At 43.9% G+C, this 26,701-nt stretch overlaps 1 protein-coding gene across 11 annotated transcripts in view; it reads right to left on the bottom strand.

Annotated features, from left to right (window-relative positions):
- The window catches only part of LOC125768346 (A disintegrin and metalloproteinase with thrombospondin motifs 1), a 91,164-nt gene that overhangs the window by 44,098 nt on the left and 20,365 nt on the right, over nucleotides 1–26,701 (bottom strand). For all 11 annotated transcript variants that reach the window (XR_007418878.1, XR_007418882.1, XR_007418881.1 and 8 more), the window contains 3 exons: nucleotides 22,399–22,490; nucleotides 15,134–15,727; nucleotides 3,438–3,539 (listed from right to left, as the gene is read on the bottom strand). Coding sequence is in view for 2 of the 11 variants with exons in the window: in XM_049435862.1 (XP_049291819.1) it covers nucleotides 3,438–3,539; nucleotides 15,134–15,727; nucleotides 22,399–22,470 (768 nt within the window). In the remaining 9 variants the exon portion in view is untranslated. The remainder of the gene's footprint in view (nucleotides 1–3,437; nucleotides 3,540–15,133; nucleotides 15,728–22,398; nucleotides 22,491–26,701) is intronic.

The raw sequence follows: 26,701 nt of genomic DNA, 5'->3' as shown, positions 1-26,701 counted from the left end.
GGGGTGAAGCTATCGCGGGGTCAGCAGGTCACGGAAGTACTTTGCCAACTTCCGCGTATTGCTTCTTCATATTCATGCTCGGAGGCTGGCATACAAATCGCCACCCGCCCGCTGTTCGCTTGCAGCCCCAAAAAGGGCCCCTTTTGATCGCGTACCGCCAAGCCGCCCGTAGTAAGGATGTACTTGGGCGCTTAAGTGGAATTATTTTTCACAATTTGATTTCCATTATTATAATATGCCACCAATGGGAGGACACAGCAGCTACCAACAATTAGCGACCTCTTGCGCTGCTTCACAACAATAACAACTCGCGCGCGGGTATGACTTCCTGCTTGCGGATTAGTTTATTTTTCGGTCGGTCTTTTGTTGTTCTGCCTGTCAATTATTGTTTATGCAGCCCGGTAAAGTGCCCTTCATTGCCTTAGTACCTTAGTGCGGTTGTGTGGCACAAATGTTCAAGGGCCCGTTCGAAAGGGTAATTTGATTCAGTTCTGTTCCTTGGAGAAGGTTATCTCTTATGGCTATTTTTTTGGGTATGGAGATGAGCTGGGATGAAGATTGATTGATGCTATTGACACCTTCTGAGCAGCATAAAACATTAGCTTAACAAAAGGAAGGCAAATTGCGTTTTTCCAGTACCAAGAAAGGGTATTTTGGGAGTTATTAATAGAATCAAAAAAGCATCTTCTCATCTTACTTCCTTCATGCAGTGAGTAGAGTTGAGTTATTCATTTTTCTTTCGTCCAGTTCGATGTTCGGCGTACATCGGGATATTGAGGTCAAAGTCAGCGTTGATGGTGGTTACACCGAAAACGCCAACATTGGACATGGGTGGTGCAGTATCAATTGGTCAAATTAGTTGCTAAATCAATCCACCTTCCCACATACGGCAGAGGGTGCGACGTCACAAGCGTTGGCCACCGGAATGTGGCCACACATTCGCTTCTTTCGCTTGGCATCTGCCTAATGGAACCCTCGTTAACGCTTTAACACACTCTCACTCTCTTTCACGGCGCAACCTTGACCACACCTTTCGGTGGTTTTGGTGTGGCCCGGGGTTTGGTCCGTTTTTGGGGGTTGGGTGATAATTGCAAACCTCGCTATGTACAAAATTCGATGCTCAATTAGCATACTGCCGGCGCATTGTTGCAGTGAGCAGTGACAACATGTGGTCACTGTCGGGTGTAAAATAATGTCACGGACCATTCTCATCGTCCAACGGACATGCAATGGTCTTGCATTCCGACACTTTCATTATGCTTTCATGCTGAAGAAACATGTTTCTATGCTACTCAAAGGAAAATCATCTTTTCATTTTTTCACCGCACCATCTTTCACCATCTTTTTTTTATCTGAAGCAATCGCTTTTTCATCAAATCACCACCAAAAACTGCTTATTATGTTTCACCTTAAGCGCAATCCGTTCTCACTTTTATCCGACACCTTTTGCAACGTGGCGAATGAAGATGTTTTGCAGTCCTTGAATTGAACCGTTTCTGGAAATAGAAAAATAAAATGCCATCGTATCGACACGATCTTTGCATATTCATCACGCGTTTTGCCCATCGGTGCGTCTATCGAAGCGCACATTCATAAACATTCCCTATCGACAGCTCCGGTATGCGGTGCGGCAAGTTTCGCACCGTGCAGGTCAGCAAATGTGCATAAATGTGAATGTATTTAACGGTTTATTTCCTGTTGTTGGTGTACACGGTCCGCGCACAGTACAGGACAGTTTGACAGACGTGAAAATAAAATACGTAAAAGATTTAATTGAAAGGTGTATAATTTAAAGAGAAAAAAATGTCGGCGATGTGAAATGCCGCGATTGGTAACATACACAACACATAATAGTTTGATTTTTATTACATTTAATATCATTTGCAAATCAAATGGATGTTGCTGGTTGTAGTTAACAAGAATTTATTATTTTTATTTACTATTTTAAACATTTTTTCTAAACTCCATAATTTACAGCCATTAATTCAAAACACCGAGCGGCGAAAGTACGTGAAGCCACGCGACTGGCTAATAAATAATTCAGTACGATTCACGATTACGTGCACCATCTTCCCTAACGACGTAATCGTTGCACGTGAGTGATTTTAAATCTATTTGTTTCACTTTAAATGCTTATCAACCGTCGGCACTCTTATCGCTCGCTTTGCTGCGTAAAGATAGTCCACCGTAAAGACACCGTTTATCATCATTTTTCCTTAACGAACGGGGACCCGTCCCGACGAAGTGAGAGAAAAATTTATATGAATTTATTAACCGGCATTAACGCACAAACAACGCTTTGGCGGATGGACATGGCAGTGCGGCTTCATTAATCAATGGATTCGAACCAAAAGGGAAATGAGACAGTCGCCGAGGGTTACGCGACCCTGAGGTCATCCAAATGTCACCTTCGACTGCGGTGGAAAGAAAGGTACTGGCAATTGGCAAAACTTTAGCTTGCCATCCTGGAAATGGGGATGCTATTAATCATCAACCGGAGTGTCATCGCTGCAAGTTGTGGTGAATAAAAAAAAGTATCTTTCTTATTCTTTGCCTCAACTGCTTGAAGTAATGTGAGCCGTGTAAAAGGATTCTTCTTCGCGAAGGGAAAGATCTCGGATGCAGCGCAACATTCGTTAATCTTCCCATCTTGTCCTTACCGCTAAACGGTTCACCTTTCGGCACGATTAATTGCTTCATCAGAAGGTACATCCCGACCAGGCGGGGAAAACAAAATCTCACGTAATCACGCCCTTGAGACCATCCGGCGACCTCTATTATCGCCACCCCATCGGAAGATCCTAGCCAAGATCGATACCGGAGCAGTTCCGGGGGCGGTCAGTAGTATAATTTGTAGTTTCACAACCGGTAATTGCCGCGATGGAACTAAGTGAAATAATGGAAAGGCCGACGCCGTGGCTGTCGATGAGGCGTTTTTATTTTCCTACCCATTTCGGTGTTCCGGAAAGCACCATCTCAGTGCGCCGGCCGATCGTATTAGGTCAAGGATGTTTGCGGCACATTTTACAGGCAGGGAACGTGAGAATGATTCCAATGCTTGGCCGGAACCGTTTCATGTTTCCACGACAAAATGGTGACGTTAAAGGTGATGAGGGCGATGTCGTGAGTCACTTGGGGTTTTTGTGCTCTGGTTTCCGATTATGATCTACCGACAACGAAAATATGTTCGGTAAACCCCTCGCTTTGAGGGTTGTTGGGATAATGTTTCACGACACACAAATCGTGACGCCATTTGGTTTGAGGCGTTGAGATGCTGTTGGTTTGAAGTATAGAAATCTAAACGCTTGGTTTACGATGGCACCAATACCGTGCGGTTTCATTCAAACTTCATTTACTCCAACAGACAAAGATCCTATTTGCCCAGAGAGCCTTTTGCTATTGCTGCATGCTGAAACTGAACGAAATGCAATACTCACCATCATTAGATCTCCACTTTCCAAGTGCTTTCGCATCAGCACCGCTGCCATGTTTTCCTCATCCTGGTAGATGTCGCCGAAGGAATCGGCCGGTTCTGGATCCTGCAAAAGCGTACAAAAGAATACAAGGTGATTAGCTAACGCCACAGGGCCGTGCGAGTTGGTGTGAAATATGATCGGCTATTTGATCTTTGATCTCTCTTGAACATCCATTTCCAATCAATCAAACCGTGGAAAGGTTTCTGCACTGCATCGGCTTGTTGTACACTTTCGATATTTACTCTTCTCCGTTCAAATGCAAGACGATTCCGAATGACACATGTCACGGCACACTGGTGCGCAGTATGCCACTGACGTAATGTATTAACTCCCCAGGAACCCATCAATAGCTGAGTAACCTTTCCCAGGGAAAGCATCCAAATGCATCGTTACAACTTTGAGCCGTGTTCTTTTGGCCAACTTCAATTCTCAACAGGCTCTTCGGTTGCGTAACTACTGAGATGTATTGAACCTTCTTCGATTTCATCGGAGCAAGCAAAAAGGTGAACAAAAAAACGACATACAATTCCATCCGCTTGTCACATTTATAAAGCCCTCCGTCCACATAAAGCACACGAAACTCGAGCGAAACGCCACGCTGCTGGCAGCTCAATGACATCGGAAATATTTCGTTCGAGGTGAGCTTTATCGTAGCGCGTAATTCGAAACGGTCGGCTAAATAACTGACATCAAGAGTGGGTCCGAGACTGCGACCTGGCCACGAAACAAGATGGATTGGTCATCTGTCACATCGTCAATGGTGACTTCTGGGTAGGCTAGTTTGATGTTCGTTTGACGTCAGTGGCCTTTCCGTGTAACGATGAGTAGTTTATACAGCAAAAGCCATTCTAATATGGCGGATGTATCGTGCATCAAAAGATGTTTCAGGTAGTAAAATTTTACACAGCGTATAATCCGTCTTTTAATTGAGGTTAAGTTTGTTTTCGGGGCAGTTTTTTCGTAATCCCAGAAGTGTACAATTTAATTGATTTTGTACATTAATTAGATAAGAGTTAGTTTGAGGTTTAGATTCCGAGCTCTTCACTTGTCGTTAGTCAGGACATTACCCCCTGTAACGCTCAAGAATTCATTTGTTCTTTGTGGTTCGTTGCATGCGCGTCACAAACTTAATGTAGCACATCCAGAACGATGTTTATACGATATCTCAGTAGATATCTTGCCATAAGCGAGTTATTATTATACCTCACCAACGAATATCTCCTGGAGAACCTCACAAAAAATACCAAGTGGATAAGAAGATACATTATAATAATTGTCGAATTTCCAATTTCCTGAAGAAAATTTCTTCAATTACTTTCGTCCAGAAAAAGCCTCAATGTTCAACACACTTCAATCTATTTACTTCCCTTTGAAGATCTCGTCCATACAATGTGTCATTCAAATGAAACATTTCACTTCTTCCAATATATTCAATCGCCGTCTGTTCATTTGTCTGTCAATCGTTTTTCTTATGCTCGTTATGTTTCTTCCCGTAAATCGTGCTTCACGAAAACATCTCCCGTTCAATTGCAGCGATCAAACTTTGTACCATCAGTAAAACGTACACCCGTCATAGCTTAACACTTCTTCCGCCTCCAACGTCCACGATCGTTTTGTATGACAGCCGAACAACAACGAGCTCCAAAGTCCACATCCGGCCCGTCAAAGTCAGAAACCAACTGTGAACTTGACATTTCTTCGTCTCGTGCCACTCGCGGTGAACCATTTTTCCCGACGAATGGCGGCAAATTGTTTGCTGCAGGTCGTGTCGTGTCCGGAACGGAACTCCTGCACCAATGTAAACGTATTGATCCGTCGACATGCAAAAAGCGGGGGTAGTGGGGTGTATGATAATTATCCGCCACAGTCGACTCCTCTCTCTCTGTCTATTACTCAGACGAACTGTCACGGTACCGTCATGATATACGTAACGTTTGTATCAACAATTGCTTTGATCTGCTTCTCTGCTGTGGCTGTAGTAACGAAAAATCGTGACCATAGTGGGAATTCCATTGCTGTCCATTGCCATCTGCCAGGCGCCTTCAGTATGCCGGTTCGGGCCAATTAGATTCAAACTTAAAGTTCACTTTTTTGGCAGCTAGTTAGCAAGCGTACGCTACAGTGTTCCATTGCATTACACTTTACACCGTGTCGGTACACACGGCAGATGGCATAACATTCATCTATAGCCCACACAGTGGAAAGTCTTCGCCTGCATCAGCGCGCCGCAACTTTGACCGACTCCATGCACAGGTTACATTTGTTTCCCTTCCCAAAAAAAAAGCCCCCAAAAAACGACACACCATCATGAGAAAAAAGTGTTAACCCTCCACCTGGAAACACCTGCGCCACAACGATGTGCGGCAGGTATGAAAGGCAAAAGGCCTTTTACTTTCTTCCCACTCTGCGAAACCAGTACTTCCACCAACCAGCTTCCATTACTTCCGCAAGTGAAAAAGAAGGGTTGGGAAGATGGGGAACGCGGGAGGAAAGGAACCCCCACACCGAACCTCCCGCATGTGCCGGGAATGGCAGAATGTTATGGTTATGGTACACTTTCGTTTTCCGACTGCGAGTTGTGAGATGATGCCGGCAAATGAGGCTGCTGCCATAGCAGCCCGGAATCATCAGCGTGTGGGCTTCTTCCGGTTGCAGAGGTTTTGCCACAAGGGTGGTGGTACCGATATGGCCCCGGTTTTTTTTGTGTTTTGTTTTTACTTTCCTCCATCTGCGGGAGAAGGAAGCGACCGTATATTACCGCATCGTGAGAGTTCCCTGTCTGCCATTACCTATCTCGTGCCTATTCAACCATCACCGGTGCTCTGTTAGTCTGTTGTGTAAAGTTAAATCCAACCGACCCCAGGAGCGACTAATTTTCAAAACGTTGAGAGTTGGGAAATTGCACGAAACCGGAAAAAATTGTCAATCTTTTTCCCAACAGGCGCAGGTGCACGTCAGTCGGAAGGGCTTTCGGTTGTTCTGCATTGTTTTGTCAGGCGCGTGTGCTTTATCGCTTGATTTGTGGTTTGTGGAATGATTCTGCCTCACGCAACAAACACTTTGCGCAGATAATAATATGCCAGGACTGGCTGCAGATGCTTATCATGGACCATTACTGATACCTATCGCGTGACACAATTAACACATTCTTATCAGAACTGTTTCATCAGCGTCTATTTGGTGTCATTGTGTGGTGCAATTATACAGGACAGGACCCAAGTGCACCAAATCAGGTGTCCAGTTTAATTTCCATTTAAGATTGTTGCATGCGTTATTGACTTTATCATCAGCGAATGTGTGGATGTTGTTTAAACATCGGTTAGTAGCTGTCAACAGCTGTTCCGGAGCGTCCCGTGCCGAGTACTGTCCAAGCGTAGGCTCAGTAATTAACCACCGCGTTACGTGCATTACAAGAACAAGGAAACGGGGCTGTCCAACCTCAATCGCTTCAGCTAGGATTGTAGCATACGCAGATACTGCTTTGAGAAGCGTGCTTAACCCCTTAAGCTACCGATACACGGCGAAGGTTGTCTTACGCGTGTGGGCAGTAATCGCCATCGACCACAGTGTGTGGTACGCGGTATGGGATAATAACATGCAGCACCAATTCCAATGTCGGCCATTTTTAAGTAGCGCGTGTCACTTTGATGTTTTACAGGCGAAGAACGCCACCGTTGGTGGCTTTAGTACCCTGCAAGGCATGTCCAATCGTTTGCAAACAACAAACCGCCCCGAAGGAGCGTTAGAATCAGTGCTTATGTAACTGAAAACAGTGGCCTGCAGGGCATGCGGCCTGTTTTCCCATTCTAATCCATTCTCATCTCCCTCAGGGGGAAAGAATTAAAATTGCTTTGTTTTGTCGCCATCACGTCCATCAATCATTACGTTTTTGCACTGATTCCAACCAACCCGCAAGGGGATTTAGACAATTATCTCCAATCCAGAGACAAAAGTGTGTTACGTTTGCCCACGCACTTGCCCAAGTGCGCAAGTCATTCCGAACTGGATGAGTTGTATTGTTCCGATGTTTAGGATTATGAGGCAAACATATGAACATTATTGTAGACATTGCTCTGAAGTGGGTTTTGCCTTGGCCGAGAGTGTCACAAAGTCAGCAAGTGTGTCCTTCAAGGTCTTTGAGAAACAATGATCCAGTCTTGGAGAATCAATTCCACAGCAAGTTATCCTTTTGGCACCTGTTTAGACTGTGAGAGTTCCTTCAGAATCTCCTCCTTCACCATTCGCTCGGCCACAACTCGACCGGTACGATTGATTTATGGGCAATTCTATTCAATTCTCCAGCCTGAGCAGCTTGACCAGCTCGATGCAAAACTGTTGAATGGGCAAGAAAAATGGCAAACCTGTTCTATCGGGCGTTTCCTTGCCCGGTGGTAGGGTGTACTCACTCACATTCTAGTGGTGTATTTCAAGTGCTAAGGTCACCCAACACAGCACCGAACCTGTGTGGCGCGAGTTTGCGAATGCTTTAACAATTAGCTGACGCTGTGGCAGTAGTAAAGGTTTCGAGTTTTGTAGCAACCGTCCGCCAAGACATTGGACACCGGATCGCAAGGACGTATGTGGGAATCGTGCATTATTTATGGATGCACACGGGTTCCATATGCGGGGCAGAGAAGGGAACTGTGGCAGTGAGGCACTGACATTAGGAATGTTGTCCCCCAAGCATTTAATGGGACCCTGCTGAACGAGATCCAGAGGCGTACTTACTGCATTGACTAGCATTGACACCTTCCATAGGACTTCCCACTGTTCTACATCTAGCGCCAGCATCGAATCTGTTAAATCCATTTGCAAATGAGATTCCTTTATTGCACCGTTTGTCATACACATAGCGTTATTTATATGTTTTTTTTTGCTTCTTCTCCACAGCCGACTACAACCGACCAGAGTGTGGAAATAGCCCACAATAGACAATGTTGGGCCTCCTGACAGAATCAAACGAAACGGAACCGATTTCGGAACCAAAGTCAATCATGCGTGAATCGGTTCGATAGGACGCAAATGAAACCTTCGCCAGGTACTGTGGAAGCCTTGAGAGCCGGTAGAGAATGCTGGCGAAACCCTTCGAAAGCTCTCGGAAAGCATGTTGCATGTCATTAGGCGGGGTAGTTACCAGCTGCATTACCGTCAAGCTGTATTTATTAGCAAAGCAAACGACATCAACTCGAAGAGGTAATGTATGTTATTGGCGCTTGCTAATAATGTTTACTCTATACCGTTTTGTGTCCGCTTAATGTGGGGATTGGAAAGTTGTAAGACGCACGACGGAAGCAGATCGTTTGGGAGCTGGTTGGAAGTTATTGCCGTAACTTGTTGGGGTTCGTTTGGTAGTATAGTGTTACGGTCTATTTCACATAAGTAGCTACATTTGATATCATTGTTATAATGATTGTTTTAGTATTTTGCGGAAACAAACATGGAGAATCTCATGCAAATGATCTTCTTGAGCTAAGCTCATTTTCGGGCAACGAAATAGACTGTTCCCGGTATTTTTCCAATGTTGTGTTTAAAACACCTATTAAAAAAGATTATTTTCGGAAATTGGAAACAAAACCTTGGAGTCTGCAAAATTAATCACACCCATTAAACCCAACCTATAATATAGACATCTTAAAAATGGCCTCATCTCCACATCGATGACAGTTCATCCAACACCTTTGAAGCGTCCAACCACTCAAAAGCTAATGTCATCAGAAACGGAATACAAGGTCCCGCCAAGCGGAGACTCATAATTTCAATTCCTCTTGTGAAAATCTGTCCACTCGTGTGTATGTTTTAAGGCGTCGCGTGGACAGAAGGTTACAATCAATCATTTGGTGGCGTGCGCACGTTACCAAGTAAGATCATCGCCGCCCGTGCTCGACCGCCTAGAAAACCATTCATTTTCGTTAGCAGCTTGACCGGTTCAACTGTTTGGACTGGATTCGATTTTGATTTGTAATCACTGTACATCCATCAACAACAAAAGCATCGTCCACCTCGGCACCCGGTGCGGACGGCACACGTAGGATGACATAGGCGTAACGGATCGAGCATCTTCGAGTCCTTGGCATTAATTCACCCGCGGAACCAGATCTAGATTCCCGGCTGATGAAGATTGATGTTTGCGGGGATTAAACCCCGGAAAGAAAAGATGGAACCACCGTGATCGTACAGGTTGGTACGCCGGCTCGAGGACGAACTAGTTTCTCGTCTACCATCTACCGGAATGTATGCAATTTCCAACCCGACAGCAACAAAAAAAAATAAAGAACCGGAATCAAAAGACCCATCTTTCGCTCTTCCTTGTATCCATGCTGGTGTCCGGCAGCAAAAATTGGACCAATCTTCAACGATGCGTGTGATTGTGTGGCGATTTACTTTTGCTTTTCCGTCAACCGGAGTAAACCCGCTTTGCTCGGGTTTACGGAGAACAACAAGACGCACATTACGAAAGCGGCTGGCTTAGGCTGATGTTGGCACGATTATGACATCGTGCCCCACCGAAAGGTTTAGTTTTTCAGGTTTTTAGCTTTTTTGCTGTTGTTTTTGATTTCCATCGTTGCTTCCTTCTTCCGTTCATCCGTATTGGGACTCCACCGGTGGAATTTGTTTCCTCACTGGCTTACTGGCATACAGGGCTCCGGCCGACATGGTGGCCCTTTCGTAGCGTATCTTGTTTCAGCCGGAGACAGAGAAAGAGAGAGAGAGGTTCAGTGGCCCATTGACATATTCGATGACAGGCAATCGGAAACGCTTACATGGTGAGACGCATTTTTTCTTCTCCATCGGATCGATCGGAATCTGGAATTATGTCACATGGTGTGTGTTTTTTTTTCGTTTGTTTTAAATTATGAAACACTACACATGATCACGATGCTTCAGGTAATGGTTAATCCTAAATCTTTTAACCATCTTTAAAACAATTTTTTGTGCAGCTGTTGAAATACATTTTTGTCTTTCTTTGTCATTTCTTCAAGTACAAAACAAATGTCACTAGAAGCATAATAGAGTTAACAAAAAAAAACGTCTATTTTGTACCGCATACAAATGAAGATCATTATCTCACATTATTGAAGTCCACAAAAGGCTATAAAGGTTTCCCTCCCCGCCATTCAACGATTTCAATTCCGTGAGCGATCATCAAAGCGATCTCGAAACCATTGCATAATGTTGGAAAATCGCCACCCGACATCTAAGACACGATTCAACCGATCGGAACTGAAACCCACCGAAAAGGGTTCCCTATTCCGCACGTCAACCAAAGGTGCCACAGTTTTTCCTTCTTTTCACTTTCAATTTATATTGTCCGTAAAAAGCCACCATAAAAACGTAACTAAAAAAAGCTACCCATCAGCAACCGAAACGCGACCTGGAGCTGTGAATCAATGTATCAATAGGCTGGTGAAATAATGGTACGCTACCGAAGCAAGCATCTCCTACCGAGCTAGAGTGGGTTAGTTGTCTTTTTCTTTCTGAAAATGAGCGGGGAAAATATGGAAAAGAGCGCGCGACATAACAGTGCCTTATTAACGAGCCCTCAATAACCACTTTATGGGCCCGTTACTAAGTGCAGGAAAAGCAAACAAGATTGCGGCGGAAGTATGTTACTAGCAGCAAAATAAATTGCCCCCCTCCGAGTGAACCATCTCATCAGCAAGCAACGAAGGTACTGAGCAGCTCGAACATTAGAAAATGCTTTAACTCATACAGCTGTAAGACGTTGCCATGATCGTTGCCATGTCTCTCACCAGAAGCGTTAACCATGCTATCGTTTCAATCGGCTGATAAATTTATGACAAATCTCCATTTCGTTCATCATCTCCATGTCAAGATGGCGTAAATTGATAAGCTTGCGGTGTGGTCCAAATATGGTTTAACACTCTGCGGGACAGTGAGGGTAAGTGAATGTAATCGTCTACTCACTGCTACTCACAGATCTACTCACGGATTGTTTCCGGGAAGGTGTCTATAAATGTTGCATGCTGGTTTGGGGTTTGCTTTAAACACATGTCAGATCCAATTTCGTGACCTACTGGGGTGTGTAAGTGATATCGAAACAGTCAAGATATGCTACTGACAGGTTAGTCCCGCTGTGCTGCTGTTCCAAAATTGGTGGCAGGTCGAATTAAATTTTTTATGCCTGTTTGAGTTTAGGAAGTTGTTTTAGAGCCTGTTCGGTTTCTGATAAAGTGTGGTGAGGTTAACGGCATGAAAGGAAGTCTAATCGATTTTTTAAATGCTATTTCCTACTAGCCCACGGCTGGAATTTGTTTACTAAAATATGTAAAAGTAGAAATTAAGTTTTATTTGTTTTAATTAATAATTTTATGTTGCAAACTAATTTTAACTACACGCAAAACCTGCTCTCTTGAAATTCTTGCCAAAATTGCTCACCTTAATTAAATTCTCATCCAAAGTAAGAATTAAATTATGTGGAATATATGCGAGTGATTTAATACCTCACGCTTGCTGAATTTATGCATTTTAAAAAAGCTCTTTTCATAATGCGGCGAAGCAAAAAAACAAACAAACACGAAACACTTCAGGCTAACGAAAATATGGAAATGAACTCACAGAACGGTTCGCAATCAACCGCACCGATGGATGACTCAACTCATTTGTGTCAAAAGATGTTTTCGGTGTAATTTATTTGTTTATCGTTCATTAAAAACACTAAATTGTTTTAAAAATTACATTCCTGTGCCCCGCCTCGATAGCGATCATGGAGCTTTAGTGAGAAGCTTCTACGGAAAGTAATCAGATCATTTTGCCAACGAACCAAACAAACCACCACAAAGCGGAATGACGCGGAGGCGTACAATCCCCAACTACCACAGCATGCGTGCCTTGGCGAAAGGAATAGAAAATTTGTGTAAAAACCTTCTGTCGGTAATAAATCTTATCGTAGTAAAATGCTACGTCCCCAGCACAAAGCTAAACGTCGCAATAAATATTGCGGTGGCAGACACCAAACCAAAGCAAATGCCTCCCAAATAGTCCGGTACCCATCTGGGACGGTTTTTCGAGCGTGGCCGAAAATCTGCATTCATATTTATTTCCCCCCGCGCTAAAGATATAAGCCGATGCCGCAGGACTTCCGTATGCATTAGTTTTATTTCCCAGCTTAACTCTCCGCATGGTCCTATCGCGAATCGATTGATACCATCACCGATAAAGCTGAACTGGCGGGTCAAACCCCGAAGGCCATTACCGCCATAAAACAAATATGTTTGGACACATACTGCTGGCCGCGAAAAAACGGTCGTACGCGTCATCAATCGACGGAATAGATTTTGTGATTCATTCGTACAATTTCGGACACAAAATCGATCAACCGCAAAGTAGCACCGGTATTAGCATAAATGGCATCTGAAGCATACGCGTCTTCAATGCATGGAACGCCCCGTTTCGATGGTTCCAAGGCTCAAGGTTCTTTGGGGCGGTTGTGGGAAGGGAAAGGGAGGAGGAGACGGGATGGAAGTTTTATCTGACGAACCGCCTCAAAAAGGGCTAGGCCACGGTAATACGTTACGAGTGTGATGGTTGAAATCAAAACATGTTATTTATTTCTTCGCCCGTTCGGTTGGCGGCATTGTTCTATGGTGCGTCTCCGTTACAGTTCTAAGTAACCCTCCCGAGGGGAATCAAACCGAAGCATAAATCTTCCCCATGCTACCACATGCGCCCCGAAACAATGCGATATTAAGATTTGAATTACCATTTTTTTCCTTCCCTTTCCCAACACCAACCTGGGACACTTTAATCAACACCTTCACACGGAACGTGGCCTACGGGTATGATTAGCTATGGAAGCATTCGAACGGCACAGAAGGATTCTAGCAAATCTAAACCCCTCAACAAAATCGTTCCTTCACTGCCCTTGTCTGCGACCTTACAGAACAAGCACAGATAGTAGATCAATTGGAGCGTAAGCCTAAGATCTTGAGGCACTAAGCGTGTCCGTCTTACCACGGAGAGCTGGACATACCACCCATTTTCTCACTGCTATCCATCACACCTGCGCACAATCGACAGCGTACGGGACATGAGCCTTAAGCTACGATTAGGATCTCCAATCATGTCAGCTTGCTCAGAACCCTGCAACTCCACACGCGCGCTAGTATCGATTGCTCTGGCAGGGCTCCAAGACCAAGATACCCTCCTGAGCATACATCTAGCGCAAACAGGTGTTGAAAATTGACATTTGCTCGAAGGAATTAATAGGTCCTGAAGTATGTCACCCGCGTGTACCTATTAGGTTCGATAATTTACACACCAAACATTATGTGTTGGGTCGAGAATTCCGACTAGGAATAGGCTATTAGTACGACATGGGTAAGGATTTTCCAACACTTGGTAGTGGACATACAGCTAGAAACTGTCGTGTGAGCAACAAAAACACCCCAAGATCACACGGTAATGACTCAACTGCTCTGCATGATGGTATCAATAAGTGATCCTTCTGCAGCCAATTCGCTTCTAGTTAATTAAGCTACGGGTACTGCAGCGGTTAAGAACTATCATTACACCAGGGTCATTAAAAGAACGGACCAGTTTTACATTGGTTCGGTAAAAACTGTGTTGTGTATCGGCCACATACTTCGAAAGCAAAATCGACACATTCCTAAGACCATCTGTAGCACGGTGGTTACCTTCCATTTCCATCTCGTTTGCTTAGGCTATTGCTTAGACTTTGTTTGTATCACTTTTTTGTTGTTTCTAAACCTTATTTCCCCAGTTCGATCCAGTTTAGTGAGTGAGCTTCTGCAGGCCCACCAGAGCACGATGGTTTGATTCGCAATGGATTCACATAACGAGTGCACGTTCAAGTTCGCTAGTGGAGGTGAATTGAATTATTTAAATTATAAATTAAATCAAACTCTCCCCGCATGCACTATCCGAAAACAACGGCCTGTCTGACCCGGCGACAGACCGAACTGTCAAAGTATAGTGCGACTTATGCGGCAGGTTGTGGCAAATGTTTTGCATCTTGCGCGGGGATCGTGTGAAACGATCGTTCCGGTCACACAAACGGGGCCAATATTTAGAGCAAAGTCACAAAGTGGAGTAACTTGACGAGCCGTCCATACCCGTGCGGTGACCTTCAGTCTAATTACATACGCGGACTGTATCTGCACGGTGCACGAGTACCTTGTGGGGAGGGGTTTTTGATTGGGGGGGGAGAGTGCGGGACAGAGTGTGCAATCGATCTTCGGGTTGCAGTTGTTGTTTGCCGGGCAGACAGTCCGCTGCGAAGAACGGAGCAATCGGAATTGTACATGCAATCCGCACCGACAGAATAACGTGCACAGGTGTTGATACTGTCGAAATGCATCTAATTAGTATGCAGCAGTAGCTAGACGAGTCTAACAAATTGTGGGAATTTAGTAGACCCTGTTCGCTTCAACTATTGGACGTTGTTTTGAGAACAGTTCGCACCACTTTTCCGCCCGCCGTAACAATTCATCGCCGGAAATGGTATGCAAAAGATCTTCTCCATGGTCTTGCGAAAGTACGTGTCCAACTCGAACAGCTCAGCGTGTTGTGCAAAACTGCAACCTCCCACGTTCAATCAACCAAAGAAGCCAAGGAATCTGTTTTTCCCCAAAACAATTACTCAAATATCAGTTCTTTCATCATACAAAAGTACATACCTCATCGTGAATCTCCTCGTAAACCAGACCTTGCGTTGAGTTGGGATCCGAACGGACGTTCCACATCCGTAGCGAGTGTGGTCCACCGCGCAACAGTCCTTCCGTTTTCCTCAGCGTCAGGTTCACATTCTCCCCGAATGCATCGAACGATACGCGGTGCTCGTTAATGTCAGCTATGCTAACATCGCCCTCCATCGGTTCGAGCGTGGCCGTATCATCGACCTGCTGGGGCTGATCACTGTTTACCCGTGGACCCGCCTCAAGCGGGATCCCTAGCCGGCCGGGATCACCTTCCTTCGGGGCGGCTTTCTTCTGCTGGCCCGGTTTCACCACCAGCTCGCTCACCTTCTCGGTGAACCGTACCTTGCTGAGGTCCTTCTTGACGTGATGGTTCGCATTGTTGCTTCCGGTGGACAAACCGTTCGGTTTGGCAACTGGGGAGCTAGAGTCAATGCTTCGTTTCCGCCGGGAACTGGCAAGGACTGGTCGGTTTGTGTGATGCGTTAGCTTAACCAGCTCGTAGTGCGGTACGAGATCAACGTGATCAACGTGAAACACTTCCTGCAGCTGGGCGGCGGACATTTGATGATGGATCTGAAAGGAAAAAGGGGAAACAAAATATGATTAATAAGCTAAAGTTTTAAAGGATTTCAAAGGAGTTACGTTGTACGTCATCATTCAGAAATCAGGAATCTGTGCTTGTTTTGATTTGATCTAAATCAGATATACTGACGTAAGCCTCGGCGGCTATTTGTGTTCTAGCAATACACAGTTGGATTAGAGCTATTGCTAGTCGCTGCCTCCTTTCCAAACGTTGTCACTCAGCGCGCTGAGCGAGCATGTACTTGCATAAATTATGCCCACAAACCTGATCCAGTTCCAGCTTCTATCAGAAGCCCCTAAAGGCTTAATCGGTGGGTGTACAAAAGTGATCTCAACAAAAAAAATATTGTTTTGCGATTTCGCTCACTGGCGCTCGATTTCGATAAACGAGTGTTAATGGACCATTTGTTACCTACTCAGACGCTACCCTATCCGACAGTGCCACCGTACACCGTTGCACTATCTGCAAACCCTGGTAAGCACGATCTACAAAACGAAACCTGTGTGTGATTGATTCGGTAACGTGGTACAATTGTGTTCCACCGACTGGCCCCCGGGGGACAGGTTTTTGTGCCTTGCGACTGTGTATGTTTCTGCATGCATAGAAGTCCACTTCTTCCATTCGACCTTGCCAGCTCCTATCGCAACCTCGTGGCAACCATGTCCACGGTTTTTGCTACAGACGCATGTTTGCACGCAAAACGATAGACACGGCGAAGACGGCAAGTGCCATGCGAATGTTGTTTAGAAAACATGCCCAACCGCAGCAGTTCCGTTTCGGGTTTTTTTTCTCTCTTCTTCCATCGTATGCAGAAGCCCCGTTGCTACCCTAGTGGCCAGAGTCTTTGTTTTGTGACTTCCAACACTAAATCACTTCACCGGGCTATAATCGAAGGAGAAGCTAATTAAATGGACAACATTGGTTCTCTATTGGTTCGCTCTGAAAGGAGTTGTTTGAGGGAGCTTTTTTTTTAAAAAATCCCGGAAGAGTAAGGCCCTCTCCCTACATTATCTATCCACCTTCGACCTGCTCGGGATAAAACAAATGGCGGATGCTGTTTTTTTTTGCGCGAAACAAAACAAAACCACACAGAACACACAAACACACCACCAGCAGCATTTCCCAGCAAACGCACGGGAGCCGTTACAGCGATTTGTCTTTATCAGCGTTGCGTGCACGTAACCTTCGGAATCCCATTACATCTTACTATCCGCTTGGTGCAACACTAATGCAACACGGGGCCCGGGTTGTGGAAAACGCAGCTCAAAGCTAACGAAAACCACTGCTCCGGAATTCAAACGCACCTGTGCCACCGGATAGGGACGGACGGACGAACGGGGTGTGAAAGGAAAAAGGTGTTATCGATGCAAATTTTGCACATTGCAACCGTGCGGTGCGGAACAAAACTTCACCACAAGCGAACGAAATGCTGCGAAACAAAAACAATCTCCGAACGGTGTTGGTTGGTGTGTAAGCCATCGAGGTCAATTAGCGATCGGTTCGGTCGGGATTATGTAAACACGAGAAATGCGCGATTCACTGTGTGCATGGTGAGAGGAAATGAGTTCACGAGTACTATGGAGTAAGGGGGGGGGGGGTGGTGGGAGAAAGGGGTGGGGGAGGTAGGAGGTAGTGCGTGCGGGTGGATTCCGCTTCTGATTTACGCATCGAACCGCGTTGTACGATTGATACAGTCCGAATCGCGGCGTTTTGCACGTATAACAAAACGAAAGACTTCAACTACGCATCAAGACACGAACCTCAGAAACAAAGTCTTTTTGGAACAATTCATCGAACTAATGATTATTTATTTAAAAAAAGAGTTTTTCAATGGAAAGTGATTTTAAAAAATAATGAATAAATTCAAGTAGAAGATTTTAAAACTATCTCATTAAATACCAAATCACAAAAAAACAGACGTATAAAAACGATAGCGGTAAAGGTTAATACAATTTGCAGGCAACGTTTCATTTGTCACCCTGTTCTGCGAAATGTTATTTCGACATGTTATAAAACCACCATGTTGAAACTAGAAGACAACCGAACTGATAAACTGCACCAGGATCGACGTGTATCGTGACATAACAACTGTGCCACCACGTCGTGCTTATGCTCGGTACATTAAACCACACCATTGCATTGGCCAACTGTGGTAAAACAATTTGCAATCAGTGATTGTCCGGTTGAAAACAGCGCAGAAAAGTAGGTCTACACCTGCGCACCCTGAGCTGCTGTACATTAAAAGGATAAAAGTAATCTTCTGCTTGTGTGGAGTGAAAAAAATGGTAAACGGTTCCGCTTAATTCGTACGTCTTAAGGAACATGTTTCAGCAGTGTGCAGTGAGCAGTGTGGTGATGGTGTAGCATAACCGTCGTCACACACAAAAAGGAGCTCATTAAATATTTCCACTAAGGTAAGAGCAAGTCGTTAGATTACGTGACGGTAGTTATTTAGGTGATATCACTCGTTACCGACCGCTTCCAAAGAAACGAATTAATTGGAGCATTTCTTTTGCATCGTAAAGATTTCTTTTTTATTTTTGGAATGAAGAAACAATGAGATAGAACTTTGTTTTTAAATTTATTATTCTTTCAAGATTGTTTCTGTTTTTTGTTGTTCCAAAATTAAAAAACATGTATTTAATAGTTGAAAAAACATGAAAATGATGCTGCTCCTCACAACGTACAACAACGGCAGGCCTTCGAACCTTCTGTTGAGGTGTTGTGTTGTAGTAACCTAGACCCAGACCTAGCCAAACCTCGACGGCACTGGACACGGTGCCACAGCCTACCCAGCCAGACGTACCGGTTTCTGGATGTCCTTCTCACAGCTCAAGCTTGTTGCTATCCTTCGAGTGGATCTAAATTTGGGTACAATCTCCATTCGCAAGTACGCCATGAAGTACACCGTGCATCGGTGACAGTACTTACGCGAATAAATAAAAAAAAGTCGTCCAACGCAATTGGTGGCTGAACATGAGCAATTCGTATCGAAACGGTGCTATAAATAAATCAAATGTCTGGGTCGGTTATATAAACAATGGACATACTTTGCCGTCTTAGGAATCAGTATAGTTTCCAAATTAAATTAGTTCTATTAAAAACATGTTATAATCCATGTTCGGGAGAAGCTTTATCCCTCACGTCACGTCACAAGAACGTTCTCGATAGCAAACACCGATCGAGACTTGACGTCTCCAAATATCGCGGCAAGCTGCTAATCTGACTCGAAATGTTTCATTTTGTCACCAAGCGTTATCCAGATAATAAGCCGAACGTTAACCGTTCGTTCACCATGTTCGCATGCCGTGATTAACGCATCATCGTTTCACTGACGTAAGACTTCCGCTGCTGGTGCGTGAAAAGCGCGCGAACGAAGAGGTAGCAATCAATTACAATACTCTTGTGCTGTCGGTGGACATAATCCGGTGACGTGTTTTTTTTTCTTTTCTTCTTTTTTCATTTCCTGAATGAAGGTGTCTGTGTCAGGTGTGGTGTGTTACTGTGATAACAACCTACCTCTCGCCCTCCACCACCCCCTCATCTTCGTTCTGATCTTACCAAACCATGTGACAAATGTTAGCGAGACATTGTGTGACATCTTAATCCACCCGAGGGCCTAACTGATGTGGCCCCACCGGCCGGATAACATCTACGGGTGTGCGTGCACGAGATTGGGACTGATCGTGAACCTGTAATACGAAACCAACGATACGCTGGAAAGGGAACCAAAAGCCACTCCGATTGCAATGGGCGTATAATTGTGGGAAAAACGGAAAACCAATCAACTGACTAATTCTTCGTGCCCAGGCTCGTTCGCTGTGGATTACTCAATCAAACAGAAGGAACAGAATAGACGAAGAAAAGAGAAAAAGAAGTGAATTTAAAGAAAACAAACTAAAGCCAGCTAGCCCCAGCTAGGTCCATTGCCTCGTGAACAGGGTGCACAAAATGACATCGGAGCACGGTTGTTGTCACGGTGTGGTATTTATCGTCGAAATAGAATCATTAATTGGTCACCGTTACGCGATGATTACGGTGGTTCGGTACGGATGAAGCTTTATCGGTACGGTTTGGTAACGACATCCGAAAATGGTAGTGCATTTCACGATGACGAACATCGTGTAAATATGTCAACGGGCTCGTAGACAAATGGACGGGAGATGAACTCCTGGAGATGAAGAAAAAAGAGCAAACCAAAAGTACAATTTGCGTTTCCATCACGAAATAAATTTGATCACATAACAACAAAATGAATGAGGTACATTTGTTTGTTTATGTTTTTTTGTTGTTGTTGCGTGTGTTGTCTTGATTTTTTTTTGCTCTTTAAATTATGTCTGAATGTGATAAGAAAGTAATAAATGAAAGTGAATAAAAAAGTCACTGTTCCTTACTTGGGAGTGTTATTCAAAAACGATTGCCTTATGGTTGAACTTTCTTGTTCCACTTTATTAATGCGTTTCATCTAGAGAGAGAATTCAATTTCCCTTTTTTTTGCAATTACGTTCCTGTCCGTTCCACTACTAGGTCAATCTGTTACCGGGGTAAAAAAAAAACACATTCCCAATTTTTGCACACAGATTATGTAAGACTTGTGTGGTTTTGTTTTGTTTCATGGACCCCAACGATACGTCAATTGTGGTTTGTAGCGCTTTTACTTCACTCGTACTCCTTGCATCCATTATTATGTGGCTTGATTTAATGCAATCGTTTAGGTAATTTTTTTTTTGGGGGAGGTAAAGAATAGGTTATTTGTATTTTATTTTCTTTTTTTAATGCAATAAAAGTAGTGATTTACATAATTCTTTATTCAACCTCCTCTTTATTAAAAACACAATGAGAATGAAGGGAAAACCCCAAAAATTGATGAAAAAATTAGTCAACGCTTATGTTGGGAATACTGATTCAGAATTGAGAATGAATGAATCAAATATCTACGAAGGCTGTTTATAACTCTTTTGGGATTTTTCATTATTCGTTACTCGTGAAATTCTTCTTGGCTTATGTGACATTTATAAATGAGTTGGTCTTTTGATTTTTCGTGACGCCTATCAACACTCTCACAACTCAATATATTTAAATCCTTTAATTGGATTTAATTTAAAAGGTTTTTGGAAAATATGTTTTTGTAAATATTTTCTTAAAATACAAAACAATTTAATCGTAAATTACAATTCTGCCTATACCCAATGAGTCAGCCCACAATAATAGAGCCTAAACTTGATGAGATAGCAAGACGTGTTAATGTTTTCTTCATCAATCAAATCAACATTCATGTCCTGGCCGTGGTAAAATTGTCCACAGAAAGCAATAAAACGCTAATCATCTAGTACTGCGGGCGGGAAGAAAGAGAGAGAAAAAAAAAGTTGCCAACTCTCAAAACCGCCACCATGCTTAGTACTGGGCATCCGAAAATCCCAATCGGATCCAATTTCAACCATTTAAGCAAACTCGTTCCCCCGGCACAATGGTCGGAAAAAAAGCAAACCAACCTGTCGTTGACAATACCAATGTCGTCGAATGCGCACGGTGATTTCGGTTTTTTTTTTGTTTTTGATTGTCCATCCCCCAACCGGTATGTGCGATCGTTGATAACAAAAAAAAAATCATCGATGACATTTGATCTTTTCGCCACCGGCCACCAAGACACCACACTACAAAGGCGGTAACAACCCGTGTTCATTCTGAGCGAACCCGTGCGTGGCGTGTGCAATGTTGGTTCCGATGTAAGATAATACCTTACCGATGATGACAATTATCATAAAGTTTAGCATTAGTAATATTGATCGGCCGAATGGCTTCTACATGCTAGGCCCCGGTACGCTGGATGACCGATGGCTCGTTGTAGCTTGGCGACAGGTTTCGAGCGTCTCGGAGCCAAATCTGTTGGCTGTTCTCATCTAAAGGGAACGATTAAGTTCCTGTGGAGCGAGCTATGGAACATTCCAAACAATTCGCAACATGAGTTTTTTTCCACTTAGTGGGAGGGTTCAGTTATGGAGCGGTGATGAAAAGCGTACAATCGGAAGGTAGCACGCTCGCCAGGGCTATAGTTTCCGCTAGAGCGGATGTGAAAGGAAACGTTACGATCGTATTCAACTCCAATACCAATACCAATACCAACGGTATTAGGAAATGTGGCTACACGAATGAACAAGGCACACAAAGTATGGGCCGACCATTTGGCGAACAATGGGCAAACGGAGCAACTGTTACTGTAGTACTCAACTCAGTGACGTAGACAAGTGGAGTAGACACTCATTGAGTGAAGTTGAAACAAAATCACACTTCACAGTGTCTTGAGTCACAGGCGCCTTCAGCTGGTTCGTTGCAGTTTACTCATTAACCTTCAATGTAGCTGAACGAAAAAAAAGGAGGAAAATAAATCTAGCCGTAACACAATGCTTCGCCGAAGCCAATTTCTCGGCAGGCAGAAAAACGTGGCCACCACTTTACACAACTGTGTCACAGCGTAAATGTAATCAAGAACTTTATTAGCTGACTGCTTCAATTTCCTTCTTTGCTAATTAGTTTCTTTTGCCCGAAAATAACACGTACGTGTTATCCGAGGCGTGACTAATGCTTAACTATCTGTTGGTCTGCTTCGTCTGCAAAAGTGAAGCACTTCCCACACCCTGGGCCTGGGACACGGTATACTTACATCTGGCATTGCGGCACTGTAGGTACATAGTAACGTCCATGACGCTGCAAGGTAGAGTCCAAGCCGCATCATTTTGTGACCTGAACGGCAATCTGGAAATGGGGAAAGAAACAGAACATTTTATTTTAGTAACAACATTTTGCTGGAATTTAAGAACAGATATTTTCTTAATACTATGTAAAGAGTTATAACTGTTGGAACAAAATTTCCATTTCGTAGAATATTATTTATAAGGAATAACTAATTGTGAAATATTTCAAGAAGGATCGCAAAACAAAGTTGCATTAGAAAACGTTCATGAAATATTTCAAGGACTAAGTCAAAACGGATTTGCAATAGAAAAGTCAGTTAAACGCGTTATCTAGAGCAGTTAATGAACTTGTAAGATTAGACAAATAAACTGTAATGATCTTGACTTGACATAGTCATAAACGGAACGGCACAAAAGAGATTACGACTTTCTCGTCTCGGTGAAAAACTCTAAAACATTCACTGCCAATACATCGTGAGGTTTGTTGTTTTTTTTTTTAATTCAGTTGCCTTTCGGCAAGTTATCAACAAGTTACAATCGGCGCATCACATATCTTAAGCACGCAAAAATGTTAATGAATGAAAATGGACAGCAACACATTTTGTTACCGAACGGTTCTATATTTAACATGCAGATCAACCCGTTATGATAAGATCGGTGAAATATAGGCGATTTGGTCGATTTGCTTCGTGCTTTCGGCTTCCACAAAGATGGTGGGTTTTTTTTTTTGGGGTATCAATTCATTTATTGATTCCATTAATATGGCAAAGACCTTGGGAGGAATATGGCAAGAACATAATAGTGAAATTTTAATTAAGTTAAATTATGTTTTATGACACAGAAAATATGTTTTTCTTTAGATGATATGTAATTTTATATAAAGAAAAATATTGAAAGTTTTTACATTGAAGAATAGACAGATGTTGTACGTGTCTCCACTCCCAAAGGGATGAATCATCGATAATGCAGGACCTTCGTTTAAACATTATCCAATGTTGTAGCATAACCGGTTACTTTGACCGGTCACCGAAGTAACCGAGAACATCTCGATCGAACCAAACGAAATGGATGTCTAGATCTGATCTGCCCGTGAACACGCGTTAATCTTCCGACGGAGTCAACTCTCGTTGCCGGTTCGAACTTTGGTGAAGATCGCCAGCCAACTCATTAGAACATTCGCTACAAACTACACCGATCGCAGCAACATCGATCCCCGAAAATAAACCAATACAGACAGGGGTGAAACTACCAAAAAGGAACGTTAAAAATTTTGCATATTCTTTCCATCACCTTCCACCCGGTTTGGTCCCGGCTCAGGTTGATCGACCCGGTGCTATTGATCCGTTTTGTATGCAGCAATCGCTCCGGTCTGGACGGTTTTGTGCTCTACACCTGCTCAGCAACCTTAGCCCGGGCAAAAGTTTCTGGAGATTCCCAAAAATCTGCAACGATCGTGCCAGCTGTGATGGAGATTCCACTGCCACGGTTGGAGATCGAAAAACTTGTTTTAATTTATCCCCTTTTTTGAGAATTTTGTATGCAAAGTGTCGTGCGACTTTTTTTTGTTGTTGTATGTTTTGCTGTTCCGTTCCTGCCGCTTGACGCTTGTGATAAACAGTCTGCAAAAGCATCATTTCGATACTCTTTCTCATGTAGTTTTTGGGCATTTTTTCTTCTCGAACCAAGCATTTTGTCGTTTTCCGTCCTCCACCAACGAAACCGACCACAACCTCAATATCGCTTTTGCTTAATTTCATTCATTCCATCTTCTGGGCGGGATCGGGGAACAAGTTTGTTTTCTTCCCGCGACACTGATTTCGATTATGAGCAACCTGTCCCGCGGGAGGCATCGATCGCATCTGCTTCAAGAAATGTTCTCCTCTCGGAAAGGAAACACATTTGTTTTGTTGGTATGGTAGGGCAGCTGTGGTTCCGCAGCCACAAGCTGAGCGCAGGGTTCAGAAGTTATGATATTTCAAGTGCCAATTGACACTCGTGAAACATTTCGGCTCCCCATGGTGGGATGGTGGGATGCGTTTAGAGCAGGACCAATTAAATGGGGGGTACCGAATGGAGGACGAAAAAAGACACCTGTTCGAGTATGGAATGGAATCATTACGGAGCACGGTGACTGACGCGGTGGTAAATAAAGTAATGCAATTTATGAGCATGGTTGGAATTTATAACAACCCTCCCTTCTCCCTTCTCCAACAAGCTCTCCACCCCATACCAACCCACCTTTAAATAGCCTTGCAATATTGTAACTGATGGGAGCTATTTTCATACGAATGATCAACAAATATGACATTCGTTTTGCAAATAATTCATTTGAAGCAACTTTAGCTTCTTTATCTTCATCAGCCACACTAATGTCACGTCCGTGTTCGTGTCAAGTCTCGAGAGTGTACAGCCCACTTTTTACCACTCAATAATGCTCACTTATTTGTACGCACCATTACCGAACGATATCAATCATGACCCAAAATTATCAACTCCCGAATAGCCGGAGGACACGCACCAACGCAACCGCGAAAGCGGGTCATCTTGGACAACCTCCTCGAATGGCCGGTTAGCGAAAAACTCCCAAAATGACAGATGCTGAAACCAGTTAATTAACTGTTTTCAGTGCGAATTAAACGATGTTGCACACACACACAGAGTCTCGTCACCATACAATTATGCTCATCACTCGACAACTAGACAAGACCTTCGCGGCGGGCCATGTACGAAAAGAACACAGGCTTACACAGATGAACAAGGTGAAACATTTACCTGCGTCTAAAATATGATGTGCCGCGTTGATGTCGCACATTGTTTAACGTTGAATCGGCAGGTTAAAAGCACAACACATTAACTACACGCTACTTGGCCGGTTGATGAGGCAAACGGTAGGCTCTACCGTTCGAATAATGGTCGCCGACGTTGATTTGCATTATAGCGTCCCATTATACGTGGATGGGTCTTAACTTAACCGGCCGGAGCTGGACATAAATTTGACAACGACGTTTAATTAAGCCCCGAAGCGATTGCCGAATTCTAAATCGATTCCCGATCTGAGAAAATCAGATCGCACCTCACAAAACTCCACTCAAGCTGTCACCCGTGAACAGTATCTTAGACGACGGAGTTAATTAATAGTGAGTGATTTTACGACACACCTTTTGCCAGGTAGGCTTCGGTTGTTTTGGCAAGTATCGTTCACATTTATCGTGATTTATGATGGTCTAGGCCGGTGTGCCGTGTGGATCGGCAAATCAAAAAAAGCGAACGTCCGAAGATCGAGATCGCCTCTCGTCCGAACTTGCTGCTAGGAACGAGAAATTCTTTACAGCTAGTATTTCAACGAATCGAACCAGTCAACGCTCTGGATTCTTTTTCGTGTTGAATGTTTGAGTCCAGTTGCCATTGCCCCTTGGTACCGGTGAACCGGTGTTGAACTTCCACTCCCGACAAACGCCAACGACATCAGCTACGATGACTTTCCCTTTCGAAATAACTGTACGTGTACGGGTTGCGCGGAATAGCCGAACCAGATCTCTCGTCAGAGATCGTACAACCAGCTCCACACCCATTTTGATCTTCTAGCCTGCCACTTCTCGATGTTCCTCTTTTCCACATGTTCGGGGCTACCCGTCACATCACGAAAGGGTAAGTTGCTCTAGTTTATTGACTCTCGTTTTAACTTTGTTTCTTACTGTGCCTCACTATGTTCTATCTCCCGGTAAAGCAATGAGACTCCGTCGTAACGTACAATGTCTCACACACCAACACACGGCATGGTTTAGGTTTGGAACTCGTTAGCTTTTTCCTTCCATCCGGCTTTACGGGCACGTACTTCACCCGCTTGAAATTCTCCCATACCGTGAAGAATGGAATGGAACAGCCAACAACATAATACAACGATAGTAACGAAAAAAAAAATTGCTTGGAAAGGAAGAACCTTGACGTCTGCCGGTCTGACGTTGGGAATGAGTCGTTGGACACGATCACGGAAGGGAAAACTGTCCACTAGCGCGGCGTGCCATACGTTACGTCAAGCAATCATTGGTGAGTAATTGCAGTAAAATTCCTGTTTACACGACCAACCCCTGGGTGAGCACTTTATGTGGGGGCCCTTGTCAACCAACACAAGCTAGCAAACAATTGCATTACGTTTATGACTCTTCGGAAGGTTGCTATCGCTTCACAGAACTTGGCAAGAACTCGGCTAGAACTCTCTTAATAGCGTACGTATTCAGTTCCACAGCAATATCTGAACCTAACGCGTCGGGT

The sequence above is a fragment of the Anopheles funestus genome, chromosome 3RL, assembly GCF_943734845.2.
Source record: "Anopheles funestus chromosome 3RL, idAnoFuneDA-416_04, whole genome shotgun sequence".
NCBI lineage: Eukaryota > Metazoa > Arthropoda > Insecta > Diptera > Culicidae > Anopheles > Anopheles funestus.
Note: the sequence above shows the minus strand (reverse complement) of the source record. Positions and strands in the feature narration are given on the sequence as shown.